Here is a 19,591-nt window from a genome sequence, read left to right as displayed (position 1 = left end):
CCCCCGTAAGTGCACACATTTTGTGGAGGAGTTGCTGCAGGAGCTACCGAGCTCCCGAGTGCTGATTCTCGGAAGGGTGAATCATTTTTATGACCCTCTTCCCAGCCTCTTTAGTTGCGAAATTATGGTGAGCGTTTTCGGTCGCGTTTTCCCTTTCACGGCACTGACTTAATGTGAAAGCAGGCATTGTGTCAACGGGCTGAGCGGGCTCTGCTCATGGCAATGTTGACCTTCCTTCTTCTGTGGCAGGACGGAAAGAAAACAAAACGGTTACACACTGTGTTCCACACGCCACACCACAAAGGCACTGGGTGAAAGATGCCCATCCAGTGAGACGGCAGACGCTTTTGTCATTTTTGCCTCATGTTCGGGCATCGTTAGACGGGGTTTACTGTCGTAGGATTATACGACGACAACTGTGATTTAATGTGGTGAAAAATTATAATACATGAGAACTGTCGAATGTGTCGTGTGTTGGCAGCTTTTACGACATGCTGCCATTGCTCTCCCAAGAGCATTTAGAAGCAGCCCAAAAGGGTGGAGGAAAAGCTCTCCTGTTGCTCCGGGTGGCATCACTAATCTGGCCGCGCAAGCAAACCCCCGAAAGTGCCCTTTTTACGACCCCCAACCGTACGGATCATTTTCTGCCAAGCTCAGCGAAAATGTGTCTATGTCGCTGCACTCTGCGAATCGTGAAATGATTTTTCATATTTTCCCTTCAGGAATTGCATTTTCCCATTACACGGAGTGAGCTTACGCTGCGGGGGGAAAGATTATAACAAAGAAAGGACAAAAAAACGCACCGTTCATGAGAGAAAAGTCTGCCACGTCGTTCCAAAAAAGTGATTTGCTACGGGAACCACCATAATGCTTTCATTATTGCGCTGGGAATGTTTTTTTTTTCCTTTTCCCGACCTTCTTAAGAGCAATCTCACACTCGATAGAAAAAAAAGCAGCAGGAGCACACTTTCGTGCTGCGCACCGGAGCGGCTCGAAGCGGAGGCTCAATACCGCAGAAAGTTATGTCATTAATAAATCAAACCCGGAGACATTCTTCCACCTGGGGAACTTGCCACGCTAAAGAATTAAGCCGTGCCCTCTTGTGCCTTCTAGTGCTATTCTTACCAACTGAGCCAGCCCTGACGGCGTGTGTAAAGTGATTTCGTTTCACCTGCTCGCGTACAACTAGCACCTTACCACGGCGCGGTGTGCGATGTGTGGAACGATATAAGACTATTCAATTAAGCTCTCGACGCTGGGAATCCTACTGAACGATCCTAGACGACGCGAGGACGCGATTCGTACACGGTACTGTAGGCAGCCGCAAACAAATTGAGGTGGAAAGTGTGCGAGACGGCACGGTAAGTGGTAGATGAATTGAAGTGAAACGTAAAGCTCGGTGCTTGAACTATCTTAATTTATTTCACCTTATTTTTTTTTGTTTCGCATGAACCGTGCGATGCTGTTGAGATGCCTGGTTCGTGAGCATAAAGCGGCTTAATTTGGGTGAGGTGTGCTAGTGGTAGTTGGAAACAACGAACTTCTTGCTCGGTGATGAAATCCTTTTCCGCGCAATGGTTGCAGCGTTCGCTTGACACAAGTGATTCCCTTGCACGAACGGATATTTAAGACAGCAGCTTTGCATGTTAAATAACACCTGAGCTTAGCGATGATGTTGTCGGAGGAAAGATAGTTTTCCGTGCATCGGATGTTGTATCTTGTAGGAGATGCTTTTAACACTCTATCTCGAACAAATTGATTACAATTTGGGAAGGAAAAGTTTTAGATCCAGTGCGGACCAAAAGAAGACTTCTTTTATTCTGATTATATCTTGACTATTTTGGTTAAGTATATTTGGTTTTAAGTATATTTTCATTGGGAAACTAGGTATGTTGTAGATACATCTGAAGAAAAATTGAGATCGAAAGTAATACCAGTATGATAAAATGAAGCAAACCCCAAAAAGTTGCCTGTAAATATCACATTTCTGACACAAAGAGTTGCCAATAGGAGTATTCCTTTAACACTTTTCAACACTTCAATTATTTCAAGATGAATATCAACCTATCTGGTCTCTGTTCTGTAATATCTCATATAACATCACTTCTTCAGTTGCAACTTTCAAGTTATTAGTTGTTACAAATTAGTTATTCCTTATTATGACACCTTTTTTGAAGACGCAAATTATAAGTTTGATGAAACCGAAAAATAAAGTATGGTTAACATGGTGGGTTCACAGATAAATTGGACATGGTTGTTGATGGGAAATAATATAAAAATGAGACACATCGATAACTGTGGACTACCCCATGGTAATAAGTGATGGAAACGGTTAAACGGTAGTACACAACTAGTTATGGAAAACTGTAATTTCTTATTACTTTCTTCTGGAAAATCAAGAAATGACACTTGAAGACACCAAGTTAATTGTGTAATTTTTCCCTCAAATGGATGAATTTCACTCCTTTTGAAGTATTTATATCATTCAAACATAATAAGCTCATTACATTAATCAACCATTTATCACCGTTCCATCACCTTCACGTTTCTGTCAACACTGTGGCCTACTTCTACGGAACTTAATTAATCCTTTCCTTCCTTGTAAACGCTGTTTGTAATCCGCACACTCAACGTCAGCTTAGGTCTACTACATTTTTTAAAACGGCCACATTGAAGAATAAATTTACACTACAGATCCTGAAACTGTTTGACAGTAGATAGACAGAAAAAAGAGCGAACTAAAACTTCTACATGCATTAACGGCTGAATTACTTGTCCTGCTTGTCCTACTCGCAGCGGTGAGCGACATAATGCAAAAATTTCAACAGCTCCACACTTAACTATGTTTTAAACAGACGGAGGTAGAGATGATGATGAAAGTAAAGAAAGAAAAAATAGCTAGTAACAAGCCGGTGTGAAAAGGAGGAAACAAAATTACTAAACAGCATACAGTAGCCCTCTAGGAAGCCGTGACAGTTGGTTACAAAATTAGTCGAAGCGTTCCTTGCGAAAGTTTCCAGGGTTTTTTGCTTCTTCGCTTCCCAAGGATCGTGTCACCGTTGCATACTGCTATGTAGTCTTGAAGCAAACTACACAACCAAACAAAAAATAGCTGCACCACAGGCGTACAGCAACGCGTAACTCTTTTTAGTGCAGCTCGTTAGTACGCGATGGTATGGCTTGAATGTGCACAAAAAGACACTGTCTCGAGGAAGGCTGCAATGAGCGGGAAAGGAAAACAGGAAATTGTGTGCTATTCGCGCTGCTTTCTCTTGAGATTTCCCCCTCAGTTGGTGGTAACAATGTTTCGCTACAACGATCCTTAACCACCCACCATTACCGCCATGGTACATGGAAAACCCCTACCGCCTCGGTACCGTGCCGCGTGACAATGACGATTATTCAAACATCCTTTCCTGCGCAAGTACCGCACACTCTTGTCATGCGGCTTTTGTTTCGCTTCCCACACAAACATGCACAAAGACACACACACACACATTCCTAAACATAATTACGGCGGAAACACATCGCACCGATAAATCATAAAGATAATTGGACCATTAAAGGCGTATTAAATTTCTACCACGAGACCGTCGTTTTCCGTGTGGCGTGTCTCAGGACCAGAAGGAGGAGGCTCTACTACTCCTTTTTGTCTATTATAAGCAAGGGTGATATTTTCACTGATTGGCTGATGCCGGTTGCGAAAGCTCAATAGGGAACCCGATACAGCTTGGGGCACACCTTGTGCGCTTAACGGGTAAACATGATTCTCGCGCCTATTGTTTCCGCCCCGGTCAGCTTTAAGAGCTCACCCAACACTCGCTATTGAAAACCCACGCCTGGCTGGCAACTTCAAACCTTCGGCAAAAAGGGCTCAACGATTATAGCGAGGAGCCGAGTCGCGTGGGAGATGATGGCCATGGGCTAAAAAATGTAATTAGAAAATTAATAAACTTAATTTTATTAAGTTAAAATTAATAAATTAATAAATAAACAACACCAGCACGCCACCGAGAGGGAGGCTCTGCTCTTTGGAGGCAGACACAGCATAGACGAAAGGGCGCATTCCCAGAAGCCCGGAGGTGATCTGGGCTCGGGATTTTTTAATATTATTATTATTATTTTTATTATTATTACTATTCGACAACGAAACTCCTGCTGCTTGGTTGGTTGGAGGCTGGTCGTGTCTGGTTCTGTGTGTTTTTACCATTCTCTGTCTGTGGCCTGATTATATTCTTCCAAGCAAAACATTCCTGCTTGGGGGGGTAAAATGCTTTCAAAACTAACACAACTGTGGGTGTAAATTTAATATCAGAATTCAATTTGCACCCACCTTGTACCCTGCAAATGTATAACATTTTTACCAAAAGCTCCTCGACACAAAAAACGGCAAACTTTAATCGAAATTTTGCTGGCTCAGGGATCCACAGCGTACTGGTGCTTAATAACTGCCGCCTAATGGAGTGACACACATTAAGACAACGGTCAGATAAGACGGACCCAATCCGGTGCTGGTACTTCCACAACAGCAGCAGCCACATTTGCTAGCCGTACTGGAAAGATAATGATGCTAATAATAGCCAAGAAACTGAAACTTTCCTCCAACAAAACTCTCCACAGCAGTCTTTTACTTTTGTGCTGTAGGAGAGGGGAAAACTTCTTGCCGCTTCAAATGCAGCCCATGCTTGTGACAGTTACATTTGGCTGGTTTGGCTTCGGCAATGGGTTTTTGTAGCCAAAATTTCATACACAATTTAGCTGTAATGTGCGCTGAGAGTGCACCGTTCGAGAAACCAAAGCCCGAACTCTACATACCCTGGGGTAGTATTACAAGCTAGGGAACTACGCAACCGTCCATGGTTGGATTAACTTTACACCAAGCTTTTGTTCCTGTTGGAACCGAGTGGAGTGTTAAAGATTTTATCGACACGAAAGTCCCAGTTCCCATAGTGTCCACTCTACTGCTGGTCAACGGGCAGTGGAGATAGGACGCTGTGGTGTTGGTAAAACTTTATCACCTTGAACAAGCGATCGACCGACGCAAATCGTCATACTGCACAGAGCCACATCGAACGAACAGAGCATTAAGCGGACATCTTTATCGGCTCATTAATGCTCAATGGGCGAGAGACAGTGCGCGATCGTGTCGAAACAAGTGCCCAGATACACCAGATACACTCACGGACGTGGCACATAAGTGACAGCATATTGCACACGTACAAATAAATTACAAATTGAGCTGAGCCCATTAAAAACAACAAAAGCCGTTTCAGCCCGGGAGGCTATTGGTGAGCTTAAATTAAAAAAAAAAAAGAAACGATGTCGTTGTAGAAGAAATCGCATTCGAAACAAACACTCACGAGGTGAATGGGGTGCTAAGAGACAAAGAGGAGGGTGCCACAAGCACTGCGATTACATGAAAAGGGGAGCGCGACAGGCATCGGAAAGTTATGTTCTTAATGATTATTACCCCGCCGAGCCGAGGAGACGATCGTGCGCATCGAGTGTGAGCGTAATTGCTTGTTTCCTTCGTTTGCGACGACCGCGACCGCGATATGATAAATGCAGCGCCTATCGTAAGTCACCATTAAATTAGTGCAACAAACTGATAAAGACATATTCATCGCGCAAAGCATAAAAATTAACGGGCGTGTTCGGGAGAGGCCCCGACCCCGAAACTCAAACCAAATGGCGTGGGGTGTGTTGCAATGGTTTGCGAATTTCGTAACCCATCGTCGCACCGCGTCTACCCCAGGATGTGCGAATGCCTGACTGACCCCCCGCGGGCGGCAGCTTGTGACTTTTATTTTGTCTCTTTTCTACCGTCCCAGCTTCGGCGTATTGTTTTGCTGACTTCAGTGTGACTTCCCAACTCGCCCTGTTCCGACTGGATGTGTGTATTAAATTATCAAAATCCCATGTTCTCCCGTTGTCGCTGTCGCATTAAGCAAAATTTATTCTGCCATAAATTACTAGATTGCTTCTTTTTTTTGCCGGGCCTGCCCATGTGTGTGTGTGCCAAGCCGGTCCGTGTCCAAACCGACCAATTCCACAATCTAAAATTCACCTTTTTTCTTCGCAGCTGCACAAAACGACAGTCACTTATAAGTGTTTTTCTTTCTTCTTGTTTCTTTTTCCCTTTCGATTACTTCTTGTTGCAGCAGATCATCTCGCTTTTGGCTGAGGCGTCTCGCGCTCCGAACATCGAAGGACATGCAACGCGCTGCAGCGATTCTAAAGTTGTGATAGAATTTTAGTGCCAACATATTACACACTGCACGTCATACATCATCGTACTTCCTTCCACCGAAGAAGAGAAAGTGACTCCACAAAAGAGGAGACCCCGTTAAAACGGATGGACTTTACGACCAGACTGAGATGTAAGATACTCCTTTCGTTGCGAGTGTGTATGTTTTTGTGTGCCTGAAGACTGAAGTAGCTCGGTACCAGTAGCGCGACATAAAAATAAAAATAAAACACAAGAACCACAAGACACGCGCCACATGCCACGTCAGAATTGACACACGACCAGTCGAAACACGCTTACGAGGAGACGGCTCATAACTCCGCCAGCTTACTGATTGAATTTCCCGACCCCCTGCTAGATTGAACTTGCTGCAGGCGAGCACTACGCACCATTATGCAAATAGGAAGATCGTTTGGCAGCATTGCATTAGGGTGCGCGAATCAACAAATGGTACCCATCGGTGGATGTCGTAACGAGTGAAGGTCCTGACGGTAGTTATCCGGCGCCATCTTCCGTCAGTGCAGGGCAGGGCAAGAGGTGACGACTGACCGCATGCGGGCCAATGTACTAGTCGCGCGAGCAATTTCGAGCGGATCATGGAGTTGACGAAGGGTATCACCGCGGGCATCATCTTCATCAACAACAACAACAACAGCGAGCTGTCTGCAGTCTGTGGGACGCCTGAGTCTGTGATAGAGCAGCTGTGCACTTACCGTACCCGTACTACTCCAAAGTTCTTCTGAGCCCTGATCGTGTGTTTCTGAGCTACAGCTGTCAAACGCGTCAAACGCCGGGCGCAACTGTTGAGTGTAGTCGCAGATCGTAGTAAGTAGGGCCAACTACATCACCTGGCAGAAGACCACTGGTTCATCCAAATTCACGCCCGTAGTGCACCGAACCTGTCCGTTAATCTATCCAGCAGGCGGGGTGTGAAGATGTATCCGAACTATCCGACGGCATCGACGGCACCACTAGCTAATTTGAGTGGAACACAGTGTCTGTACCGCAGCTACCCGAACCTACCCCAGCAGTCATCGCTGTCCTCCACGTCCCATCCGTTCGCCGGCCGACCAAGCTCCGGCATTGCCCCGTTTCCCCAGCAATCGATGACACTTCCATGACACTACAGCTACCGACAGCAGCATCAGCAGCAGCAGAAACCACAACACCACACCTACACACAACAGTCCCTACCGAAGCTGCCCACCAACAACACCAACACCACCAGTTCGTTTCAGTCGGCGAAGAAGAACGATTGCTACTACTGCAACAACAACATCAACCTCACCTGCACCTGTCTGTCGTCGAGTGCGCTCGGCTACTTCTACTCCACCTCGCAGACACTGCACTCTTCCGCACCCTCCACGCTCAACCGGCGTCGGTCCTCGATCCGCAACGCACCGAGCGTTTCGTTTGCGACCACCGGCAGCACCGCGCCCGTTCCGCCACCGTACCCGTTCGGCTACTCCTCACTGCCCCGTTGCCGTAGCAACACATCCAACCATCATCTGCCACACGTCTCCCGCACACCGTCCACCGTTGCCGTCGGTGTGCAGATACCGTCGCCTCCGACCCAACCGACCAACCAGCAGACGGCCGGCAACAGTTCCACGACAGCGACCCGACCCTCCCAGCAGCACGCCGAGTCGCAGGTGGATGAAGCAATGCTCGGGCTCGTCGGTGACGGTAAGCCACGGCTCGGCTCGGACGATCCGCTACACGATGACGACGACCTGGACGACGATCCGAACGCCGACTCGCCGGCCCTATCGGCGTCACCACCACCGGCACCGCCCCCACTGCCACCGCCGGTTCGGAACGGATGTCAACGGTGTCGGTTCTCGATGGCTTCCGCCAACTCGACGCTAAACCGATCGCATCCCCATCTGGCCAGTGGGACGGGAACGCTTGGCAGCGGGTCGGTCGGGAGTGGGACACTGCCCCGTGCGCACCGTGGCGGGGGAGGAACGCTCGAGCGGAACCACATGGCGGCCAGCTCGGGACACCTGCATACGGCGGGCGTTACGGCAACGGTAGCGTCCGGTGCGGGCAACGGAACGTATCCCGGTAGGTATTTTATTGTACACACTACACGCTCTGAGGCTGTTTTTGCAGCTTGTTGCTTGTTTCGAGAAATGTCCTGGCTGTAGGGCCGCGTTGAGAGGCTCTATTGAAGCTTTACTTCAATAAATTTTGCCTGTCAAACAGCAGCTCCCTGTAGATCCGTCTACAAGATTGCGTCTTAACGGAGCTCAAGTTAACACGCCCAAAGCCGGCCAATGTTTTTGTCCGTGCTCGAACGGTCTTCGCTAAACTCAGCATTGCAGTCCTTTTATTTGCGTAATATGATTAAAACCGAGGAATGAAATTAAATTGGACGTTCGTCTTGGACGCACAGCTACCAGGAGAAAGCATAGGAAAAGAATACGAGCACGCAACACGCCGACCGATGTCCTGATGTTTGCACCGAGGACGATGCTGATGTCTCTCATGAATAATTAATTTGCTTCCCGTTATTGAAATGAAAACCAAAACCACCAAGCGATGGAGAATGTAGCGATGGCCCATTCTGGGATTATGCCGTACAAATAGCTCCTCAGCTAGCTCGGAGGGAAATTTGCCAGCTATGGGGGTTTTGCAATTGAATGGAAACGGTACAGCATCGGTTGGGGTGATTGTGCAGTCAAACATGTATTTCATTTAGAATGTTTTCTTTCCAGTTCCGGTACCACAGAAGGATAGCATATTGCACAGATAGCAGCGCGTCATCTTGTGTCGCATAAAGGATATTTGAAGAACATGATAGGAAATGGAGACTAACGTTGCAAAAGACATGCTTGTAAGAATTGCTTTTCTCTGTGTGTGTGTGTCTATGTGCCAACAAAGACCCCATTAGCCATTCAAAGTAATTGAAGGTACTGGTATTACTATCCTAAAGCAAAAGATCATCGTCATACTGTCATTGTTTGACTGAATCTACTCTCCCTGGAGGCTCTACTTAGATAATGATAATATCGTGAGCCAACGAATCCTTGCACGGCTTCAGCGCGTCATGCTCGGGAATTTCATCCATTCTCCCGACTCCACCGTCCAGTTGGCATTGGGCACTTTCTGACCGAGGATGGTGCAGACCGATTCATTGTGAAGATAATGATAGGGTTGATGTTCTAATTTCTCATCGGACTGAGCGTCGTAAAAAAAACCCAACACCACGTGCCATGAAGCCCACAGATTCCAGCGCAAACCGAGTATGAATTCCTAAGCACCCGTGCTGACCGTTTGCTGACGGTGCAGCCGCGTTCGGTAATGACGGCGTCGGTAATTAATATCCCTCGTCCCGGGGAGGCACCCCGGGGACACTCTCGGTGATGCTGCATAAAAGCGGCGCGCTGGCGTTTGGGTAAATTTGGAAAAAGCTCGCGCACAATCTCTCGCGCTCCAGGTGAAAGCTTTAAATTGCCGTCCCCCGACGCTGCTCGTCTGCCACGGAATGGTGACGGTGGCGCCGTAAATATAGCGCTATTGGATTAAATTTATGTGGTCTGAGGGAAGGGTATGGGTTTATTTCACGGCTACTGGGTTCGCCACCGCTACCACCCACCGAAAATATGCCCCATCATAGACAGTCACAGTCGGAATGTGAGACAGCGTGTGTGATAGTATGTGTGGACATATTTCACACCACATTTGAAGGTGTCCTGTCTCCCCCGCCCTGCCAGGACCGTCGAAAAAAGACAAAGCGTCGCACAAATGTCACACTAGTTCTCATACCGAGACCTCTGTGTGTCTGTGTGCGTATGTGGCTCTAGTCTAGGATGCTATTTCATTGAGCGCTTACCTATCCGCAGCGCGGAATATGGAGATTCCTCCCTAACCGGCTTTTCTGGCAGAGCAATTTCAATTCCAACGATCCATAAAGTTGCACGCGATGCGGTATGACGACGCCAGTCGTTGACGTTTGAGTTCATAACAAAGCGCTCAATTATGTGTACTGAGAGTATGGGTGTGTGCGAGTGTATGGCCACGTGCGGTGAAATGCTTTCCAAAATATGCGCACACCAAACGAGGGAGAGTTTGGGCTTTGGAGCAATCGGGGGGAACCGCCGAGCATTCTCATGCAAATTGAAGCGATACTGCAGGTTTGTACCCGCGAGCTGCCACAACACGTTGGCGGAATGATAAATTAGTCTTTGTGTGCACTTCTAGCGCGCTTCAGTTACAGTTGAACCTGGGGCCGGGCCGCGGGCACACACTGATTTAGGCGCTTTGTGTGAAGTGTAAATTAATAGTTTTTTCCCCTCTCTTTTCACACCATCGAAGCCCTTCAAAGTGGTGCAATAAGCTTGTTTTGAGCAAAGCACAAAGCAGTACAGTAGCGCAATTACTAACGGGGAATAATTTATGAACGTAGCTAGAAACTCGTTTCTTCCTTTGAAGTCTGATTTTGCAAGAAGGTTTAAAACAAAGCATCAAAAATTTACATCGGGCTCATGTGCCTTTTTTGTTGTTGCACATCACCATCAGTCCAGTTCTGCTAATTAAGAACTTCCCTCCGCAAAAGTACTCATTTTCTGCTTGCTTGACAGTGAAACCCAACCACCGCCAGCTCGTTGTAAATTGTTGTCTGATTACACAACACATTGCGGCCAAGGTGAGGCCACCAACTAAGCTCCCCAAAGGGCAAACTTTTACCACCAGGAGAACAAATAAAAACATTAATTTGTATGTATGTGTGTGTGTGTGATTTTTGTGACTTTTCAACTTACAGTTTACGGCCACTAACTTTCATTCCTCCTTGTTTTGGGATGGAAGCCACACTAGCACACCGGTACCGGCCACTAACTTTAGGAGTAAATTGTGGTTTTAAAAATGCTACAACTTCCCAAGGTGCTTTCGTGCGTTCGGTGCAACCGCAACAACATTTCGACCCCGATGACCGATCCCCGACGTTGGACCGCCAGTGCCTTGCTCGCATCATAACTTATGCATATGGCCAGCCACTGTGCTACCATGACCAACAAAGGGCTGTAAATGAGAGTGGTACTGAAAATTAAAACCTGCTTCTACTCCTCTAGGATGCTTCCATGTTCTGTTTGTAGCTCACCTTGCTTGCCCTTGAGGTTAAAAAAACGGTGGTTGAAAAAAACAAACAAACAAACAAATGGTTTGTTGTGATTTATGGTACATAAATGGGAGAATAATTATAAAACGATGTAACACACAGCACGTGTGATTATTGCCGTGTTTGTTTCCTACTTTCTCCACCATTCGCGCATGCTGGTAATATTCACACACCACATCATTTCCTGATAAGGTTATCTAGCCCCTGTTTTTTTTTTTTTTTGATATTCTGGCCACATTCATACCACATCCACTCATCGGAAGAGGTGTTGGTGATTATGGTGGTATGATTAATAAACCACCCAGCATTGCCCGCACAATGGGCCGCTAATCGGAAACAGCTAACGTGAATGATTAATTTTCCCGCAATCGAGCACGTGTTGATTGCGCTGTGATGATGCAATTAATCAGCCGCCTAAACCATCCCTCTCTGGTTGGGTGTGTGTTGTACGCATGGGAGAAAGCAAACATGAAAAAATATGTTATTTTGTTCAGGAAAACAAAAACAAAGACAATGTCAAATAACAAATAAACCCATCCGCAGGCTTTCCGAAGGTATTTTTTGTTGTGCTGCATCAATTCAACATTAAAGCATCTTTTACCGTTTTAAAGGGGAAATGCTTTTTGAAACCTTTTCTGTAAATTATATTCACCATGCCGCGTAACCCTCTGTAAGGCACGCGACACGGGATTGTATGAAAATTTCATCCTATTCCCTGAGGTTGGCTATGGATGCTTTCATTTTCCCTATTTCACCGCATTGACGTGAAAAGAATATTAAAAACTCACTCAAAGAATGCTCAAAACCACGGAAGAGAGAGGGAGCAACAAAAAACACTCATACACAACGTGTTGGCATGTGTTTCCCTGAAGCAACGTAACGCGCCCGTAAAAGTGCGTACGGTGCGATTCGCTTTAATCTTTCGGTGCGAGCCACGGCATGCTCGCTCTCTCTCTCTACATGGTAAATGAATTTTTGATCGAAATTTGATACCCTCAGTTTGTATTTCCCCACTTTTTTTATATCGATATCGATTAAACCGTACAGCATTGATTTGTATTTCTTTCTCTCTTTTTCGCTTTCCTGCCAGGATACGATCGCAATCGACTGCTGGATGAGGAAGACTCGGCATATCCGGCACTGCTCGAGCGTGAGCTTCACTCCCTGCACCGGAACGTTCCTGCGCTGCGCCGGGCCGGCGTCGATACGACCGCAATTCGACAGGTAAGCACCGGGCTGCCTGGCACCGGATGGTACGAACGGGCATTAAACTGACATGCCGTTTGACTTTCCGTCCGTGTTTTAAAAATCAACGCACCATCGGGTCGGCGCAATCGGTGTCACCGGTGTCACCGTAATAATAAAAATAAAACAAAGACACGCTTGTATCAAGCAGCAAAACCGATCCGACGATTGTTCGTGAATGTGCTTTTATACATTTTCATCTGTTTTCTTTTCTTCTTACGCCTGTTTTTCGCCCCCTCCCCTGATACATGATCCGTTTTGCGAAAATCAACATCGACTGTGGGCTGCATTCCGACCGTTCGATGGGGGAACCTGAACGAAAACGCCTGAATGCATGCAATCCTGGACGTCGGACGACGCAGCACTTCTACCCGGATGGTGGCTGGGGCTGGATCGTGTGCGGCGTCGCATTCCTGGCCCACGTGCTGACCACCGGCTTCCAGCTGTCGTACGGGTTGCTACTGCTGTACGCGATACGCCATCTGGGTCACGAGGTGAATACCGAAGCAGGTTAGAAACGCACGAATTTATACGATATATTTTTTGTTCGTTGTAGAAACAACAACCCTTCCTCGAATGCCATCCGATTCCTTTCCCTGCTGTTGCTTCTGCTGCTTACTTCCACTCACAAAGCGGGAATCATGTTACGGTACCAGCTCAGAATACAATCCTTTTCGTCGCACCCTCGTGAATGCTTGCGCATCAGCAAACAGTGTGTGAAAAATATTTAGCGCAAAGCTTCTGCGCGCAAAGCACGTAGCAAACAGTGAACAAATTGCAGGAAACGTTACAAACCTGGCAGTCCGTGCCCGTGAGTGTTTGGTAGAGTGAAATATGTATCATACATTTTTTATTTCAAAAATTTGTTCTCCTTTGAGGATGGATCCTCTCCGGCTACAATGTTGCGATCGCCAGAGGGATGTTGAACTGTACAAAACAAAAATAACCCGGTAACACAAACCAGTAACCGGTCAAACGGACAGTTTCGGTAAACAGTAAACAGTCATTTTCCATTTGGCATATGTGGTGTTGCATGCGAATGGCTTATGCTTCGCTCGGGCGAATTTTACAGAGCCATGTTTTTCCTCCTGTCCGTTGCGTAGGAAAAGACTGATTTATGGCAAAACGACGCAACACCGGTTGCTTCAATGCGCCCGAAAGGTATGCAACCGTGTGTTAATATTTTAGCACGAGGTAAAATATAATTGCACGCCATTTCCATTTTAACTTAATTTTTCCAACGAATTTTACATTTCAAATGCCTCACATGGGCAAATAAAAGTGCATAGGGTTTCCCCGAAATTCAAAACAATAGTTGCTCAACCACTTATTGTGCGATTATCTACGGAATCAGATAGAGAGAGGGAGATCTGTGCTCCGGTGCTAACAATACACTTTTTTGCTATCAACGAGTCTAGCCGAGACTTTGCAAAACTTTGCCTGAAACACAAACCGAACATGATAACTGGCTTTAGGTAGCTTATAGTTTTCCCCCCTTTTCATCCTCCTCACTTTGTCCTGTCCTGCTCTTAAATATCAGATTAGAGAAAGTTCACTCGCCCTCCCTTTGTCGTCCTTGTAAGACTGGAGTCAAGCTTCAGGCTGGGAAAAGTTCTTCCAGTACCATGCACAAGCACAACATATTTTTTGTCCCCTCTCAAAAACTTTTCATTCGCTCTGTGCTACTGTCCACACGGTTCCTCGCCACTTACAGGCGTCGGATTGGGGAGTGAAAAAATAAATAAATAGATAAAGTTGCTCATGAATTTTACACTTCACACCGAGCGACCGTGGACACGTTTCTCGCCCTCGGAAGTGTGTGCACGTTTCCATCACGAAAACTCACTGGCCCACTTGCACTAACATACCTCACCGTAGCTCACGTACCGTACCGAGTGGGTACCATAAATCAGCGTGGACGATAGTGCCACGGGTCCCATCGTCACCGGCGCATTGGCCAGCGAAACGCTGCTTACTATCACATTTGCTGGACGTTTCGGTAATAAATAGACATAAATAAATATTATAACTTAATTTATAGCGCTCAGCGCGAACGCCGCTCAGTTTGTGTTGGAGTGAACAGCTGGGAACAGCAAGCCGTACATGGCGGTGGTGGTCATGGCAACCCCCTTACCCCAGTCCAGACTTCCATCTGCTGGACCTTTAGTCCAGCTAATCGCTTTCGCCGAACGCCATTATGTGACGGAAACAAAAGGCAGGGTGTGAAATGGCGTGCGAGCCGCAAGAAGCTTCACGATGGCAGGCTGTAATGGACTTGAAATAAATACAAACTTATTTCTATGTCCTCGGGCGTGCTTGAGTGCGCGTAGGAAAAGCGCGATACGCTAAGAGCATGAAGATTGATTGAACATTGCTTAAGCTTCAATTTCTCTTTATCTGTGACAATGCTTGCGAGTGACACTCTGGGCAGGATCATTTGGGGCGACGTGATAATGCTGCCTCGGCTAATGACTTCTGCGGCAATTCAATTACATCACTCGGTAACGACTAATTTGTGTCACAGTAAATCGCTCGCCTATTATGCAAACGTATGTCTTTGTATGTTTATCTATTTCCTGTAGCACTCTGAACCTTTTCAGGTTGAAATACCTTTTTTTTCTTGAGCATGTTTGCTTGGGAACATTGAAAATTGAGGGACAATTAGATTTAATTCCAGTTATAGATTAAATATGTTTACCTTTTTGTGTTTTTTTTTATATTTTAACTACAGAACAATCAAAGAAAACGCCAGTGTTTTCTTTCTAAAATCATCACAATAGAGAGTAGCTTATTGATTTCACACTATTCAACAAGGTACAGACTAATGCAAAAGCTCAATATTATGCTTAAGTTTAGTGTAAAAAAATGAAATAAAATGTACACGACAATACATTTTGTCTTTTGCCCTTATGAAACTTGAAGATACTTTGACAGACGTTTGACAAAAATGGTAGATAGAATAATGGGGCCCTTCACGATTCTAGTCAGTTTTTTGTATGGAGTTTGACAGTTGGAGGCTGAAATCATACATACACTCCATACAAAACCACAAATAAAACTAGCCTACATTTTTCAGTCTAGATTATTCTAGCCTCAAAGCTAGAATTAGGCTCGAGTAACTGCTCGAAAAATAGCAAAACAAGGTGGTGTTTACATTTATCCCAAGGTGCATGAAAGAGATCAGATGGTGGAATTCACAATCAAAGTGTATGTAGTCCAGGTGGTCTCATAGCATGTTTTTTATTACCAAATTTGAATATCACTTTTTGACAGGATGAGTGAAAACTTTTGTTCAATCAAGCTTTCTGCAGGCTTGACGAATACTCAAAACACTCTTAAAATCTTCCTTCAGAAGCAGAAGTGATAAAAATCAGCCTTCTAAATGCATACACCTTGGGATAAGCCTACCTGTATATTATATCCACTTAGATAGCTGCTCGAAAACTGCTATACAATACAAACTGCTGACAGGCTGAAATTTCAGCCTACCAACTTGAAAAGGAAAGGGCCCCAATATTGGATTTTCTGTCTAGTTGTTATGTTAGGTGCGTTAATAATTATCGTAAAGATTTATGATATTTTTTCGGCATTATTTTATTTCTCTTGCTAATATTCAGCAAAATAGTTCTTGATACCATTTTTCCTACAAAGGTCCACGTTTTGTCGACATATCAAATTCTTGGCAGGGATTGCATTTGCACAAGACACCAGAAAAACAAAACTATCCATCAGGATCAGGACAGGTTTCCGCTGCAGAACAACAGCACAAGAAACGTTGCCGCGTTTGATCGTGATTATCGTTCGTTTGCAGGGTAAGTTCGAAAATTGCGCTCCAAATACAAAGAATCCAACACAACAAACGCTGACCGGAAGCATTAGAGGTGACATAACAAACGGAAATATTCTAGGCAAAGGGAGAAAACAATACCTAAAACACGAAACTTTCCCCGACTCCGAAGTTGGGCAAGGGAAGCGGTAGAACAAATGACAGCATTTATAAAGCATGCGAGCATTTTCACCCTTCGTTTTGGATCAAACAGCAGCCGGAAGTTGAACGGGATAATAGTAAAAAAGGAAAAAGAAATGCCAACCCACTGGCATCAAACCGGATTAAAACCTTCCTCTTCGTTACGCGTAACTTTGTTTTTATTTCGTTCCGGTTCGCTTTCCCAACACATTCTCATTTTGTGTATTGTTTTATTTTACCCAGTGCTCTCGACAGCACAGTGTGTGTGTGAGTGTGTTTTTTAACATCAAAACTTACAGCTTAAGTTTCCTGTGGGAAATGGAAAATGTGAAACGGTTCAGTTGCAGCTGCTGTTGAAATTCCACCCGAGGTGTTATAAAACAGAGCAGCGTCTTGTGTCTGCAACTACTTCCGCGACGCAGAGAGCAAAAAAGTGCTCTTTTTTTTCAATAAACATTCCAACTCTGCTACATAGTTATGACGGTTATTGAACAATGTTGCATGAGCTGTTGGAAAAAAGTTTGAGGAATTTTCTCGTTTTTCTACAACATAAATGTACAGCTCACAATGCCAGTGAAAACGGTTTTGCCACAACTACCGCTTTCTATCACAACTCCATTAAAAGCTGGCACGTTATCAATAATGTTCAATTTCAAATTGCACAACACCGTCTCTAACCTCTTTCCCCATTAGATTGTCACCACGTATGTCAAAACCATCGACAGCAAATTCCACAAATTACATCGCCACCGCCCAATCCTTTTAACCCGTCTAAACGCATCGCGTTGATCGATTAAATATTCCACCATGTTGCGGCAAATTAATCGAATTGAAATGCTTCCCGAAGCCCCACCGTGCGTCACGGTCTATTGACAAACTCCCGCAAAATAAAACCAGCACTCGCGGATTTCGCTCCATTTCTAACTCACACACGCCAAATGACAGAAGCAACCACCAACCGCTTACCGGGCAAAACCGCCGTTCCATCGGCTGTACGGTTTTGCAATCCATCATTCGGATAAATCATTCGCAAAAAGTGGGAGCGAAAGGATTCGTCATCGCAGACAAATCTTCCCGCGCCTTTTCGCACACATACGCACTACGATGTAGCGTACCATTCGGTAGGTTTAGTAATCGTACGTAAATTTGACAGCTTTCTTAGCGGCTGGCGAAGGGATTGGTGCGTCTTACAGTGTGCTTCGCCCCGCGATCGGGAAGTCGTCTACGTGTGCGACTGGGACCACAAGCTTCACCAGTTGATTGATGACACTGTCGTTAGTACCTTTAGCTAATCTTGACAAAGAGCGGTAAACAGGGGGTGGAAAATCAACGGAGCTAAAGCGAGAAAGCTTAAGAAGGATCTGCGTTTCGTTTCGCGATGATTTGAATTTTATTACGGGATTCGGATGCGAACAGGATTTGTTTTTATTTGGCGCAAAATACTCGAAAACAAGACGTACAACCAACAACGACATTTTTGAGTGATTGGTAAATGTGACACATGTAGTTGCGTTGCGTAATTCTTGTTGCAAATGCTTTGATTTAAACATGTCATTTGAAATAAATGGAGAAATTCGCTCAGTCTTGTTAAGCGCCTGAAGGTATGCAATAAATTGCATTTTATGCTTTATTTTCAATGTTCTCACTAATGATCTATTTTGTTGAAAGTATCTAATTAAATTAAATTAAATGGAATTTGGGATGGAACTAAACTTCCTAACCATATTCTGCCTGATGTCGTAATTGATTTAAGTCACATTTACCATTTATAAGGTATGAGTCGTATGAGCAATATCCATAAAGCTCATTTCATTGCGTTAATTGAAGACATCTTTCAACTCCAAAATATGAACTCCCATTTTCACTTGCCCGGAAAAATATTCCTCCCAGGAAATCATAACACTTTCTTACGGGTAATTTTAGCCATAGTTCCCTCCGCAATCGAATTCACTTCCTGCCTTCCCGGAAGATGAAAGATACAGAATATGTTTCGAAATCCACTCCTGTCCGCTGACAAATGTCTCCCCCCGTTTTTCCTGCTGGCAATCAGCCAACGAAACTATACCCATAATTCATCCAACATCCAACTCCCGAACTAAAGTCCAGCAACAGCCCCGTTCTACACCCTGTAACAGCCCCGCAAACACCAGCAGCAACAAACGCCAGGCACCTTACGATTCCGTGTAGCAGTGCGGTGCGATGGAATTAAAACGAAATAGCAGCACCGGTGCCGCTCATTTCCCTTGGGTGACATTTTCCCGTGGCATGGTGTAAAAAGTACGCTTGAAGCTTTCATCCACCTTCCCGCAACAACCATCGAGCGGCACAAACGCCTTGAAGCTGCGTACAAATTTTGGCACAAAGCCATTCGAATGTCTAGAGATGTACAGCAACCAGAAAAAAGAACAACACGCAACCTAGTACGAGCAGATTGTGCTCGGGCACACCGATGGTCGTCCTCTTGCTTGCAACGCACCTCATCAGTCATACGGGATCGTTGATTTGATCGTTAGCACAGTACCACGCTACCAGGAAGGTATTGGAGGGCCAAAAAGAGGGAAGCGAAAGCGAAGCAGGAAGCGAAAACAACACATACGAAGGGTTTATTTGCCGTGCCCGAGTGTCCCAAATCTGCGAGCTGGGAATTGGTGCGGGTTTTTTTGCCCATTCCCATTCGTATTCGCGCAGACCGTGTGTGTATGTGTCGTGTGCCATTTTGCCGCACAATCACACAATCCGCGCAGCGAGCTGGGAATCGCGTTGTTTGGCGGTCCTGCATACACGCGGCAATTGGCGAGCGGGGCTATGGGGTATACTTTAACAAAGCCTTCCTATTCCACGAAAGGGCTCCCGTGGGATTGCCTGAAGTGGAGGTTTCTTTTTCTCGCTAAAACTCTGGATGAGGTTCCCTTTTTCTGCATCAAAAAGACGGAATGGAGACGCATGGTACTTTTCCTACCGCCCGGTTGAATAATGCTTTTGCGAATGTGCTTTTGAAAGTTTCTGATTG

The 19,591-nt window shown here is 45.5% G+C and overlaps 1 protein-coding gene across 8 annotated transcripts in view; it reads left to right on the top strand.

The window, feature by feature from the left end:
* The window catches only part of LOC120902089, a 55,327-nt gene that overhangs the window by 18,036 nt on the left and 17,700 nt on the right, over positions 1-19,591 (top strand). For 7 of the 8 annotated variants that reach the window (XM_040310582.1, XM_040310580.1, XM_040310578.1 and 4 more), the window contains exons 3-5: positions 6,162-8,314; positions 12,460-12,593; positions 12,977-13,124. In XM_040310582.1, the coding sequence (XP_040166516.1) occupies positions 7,912-8,314; positions 12,460-12,593; positions 12,977-13,124 (685 nt within the window). In that variant the 5' untranslated portion in view covers positions 6,162-7,911. The remainder of the gene's footprint in view (positions 1-6,161; positions 8,315-12,459; positions 12,594-12,976; positions 13,125-19,591) is intronic. The other variant, XM_040310579.1, reaches the window with a different exon arrangement.

Source organism: Anopheles arabiensis, chromosome 3 (assembly GCF_016920715.1).
Source record: "Anopheles arabiensis isolate DONGOLA chromosome 3, AaraD3, whole genome shotgun sequence".
Lineage (NCBI taxonomy): Eukaryota > Metazoa > Arthropoda > Insecta > Diptera > Culicidae > Anopheles > Anopheles arabiensis.
Note: the sequence above shows the minus strand (reverse complement) of the source record. Positions and strands in the feature narration are given on the sequence as shown.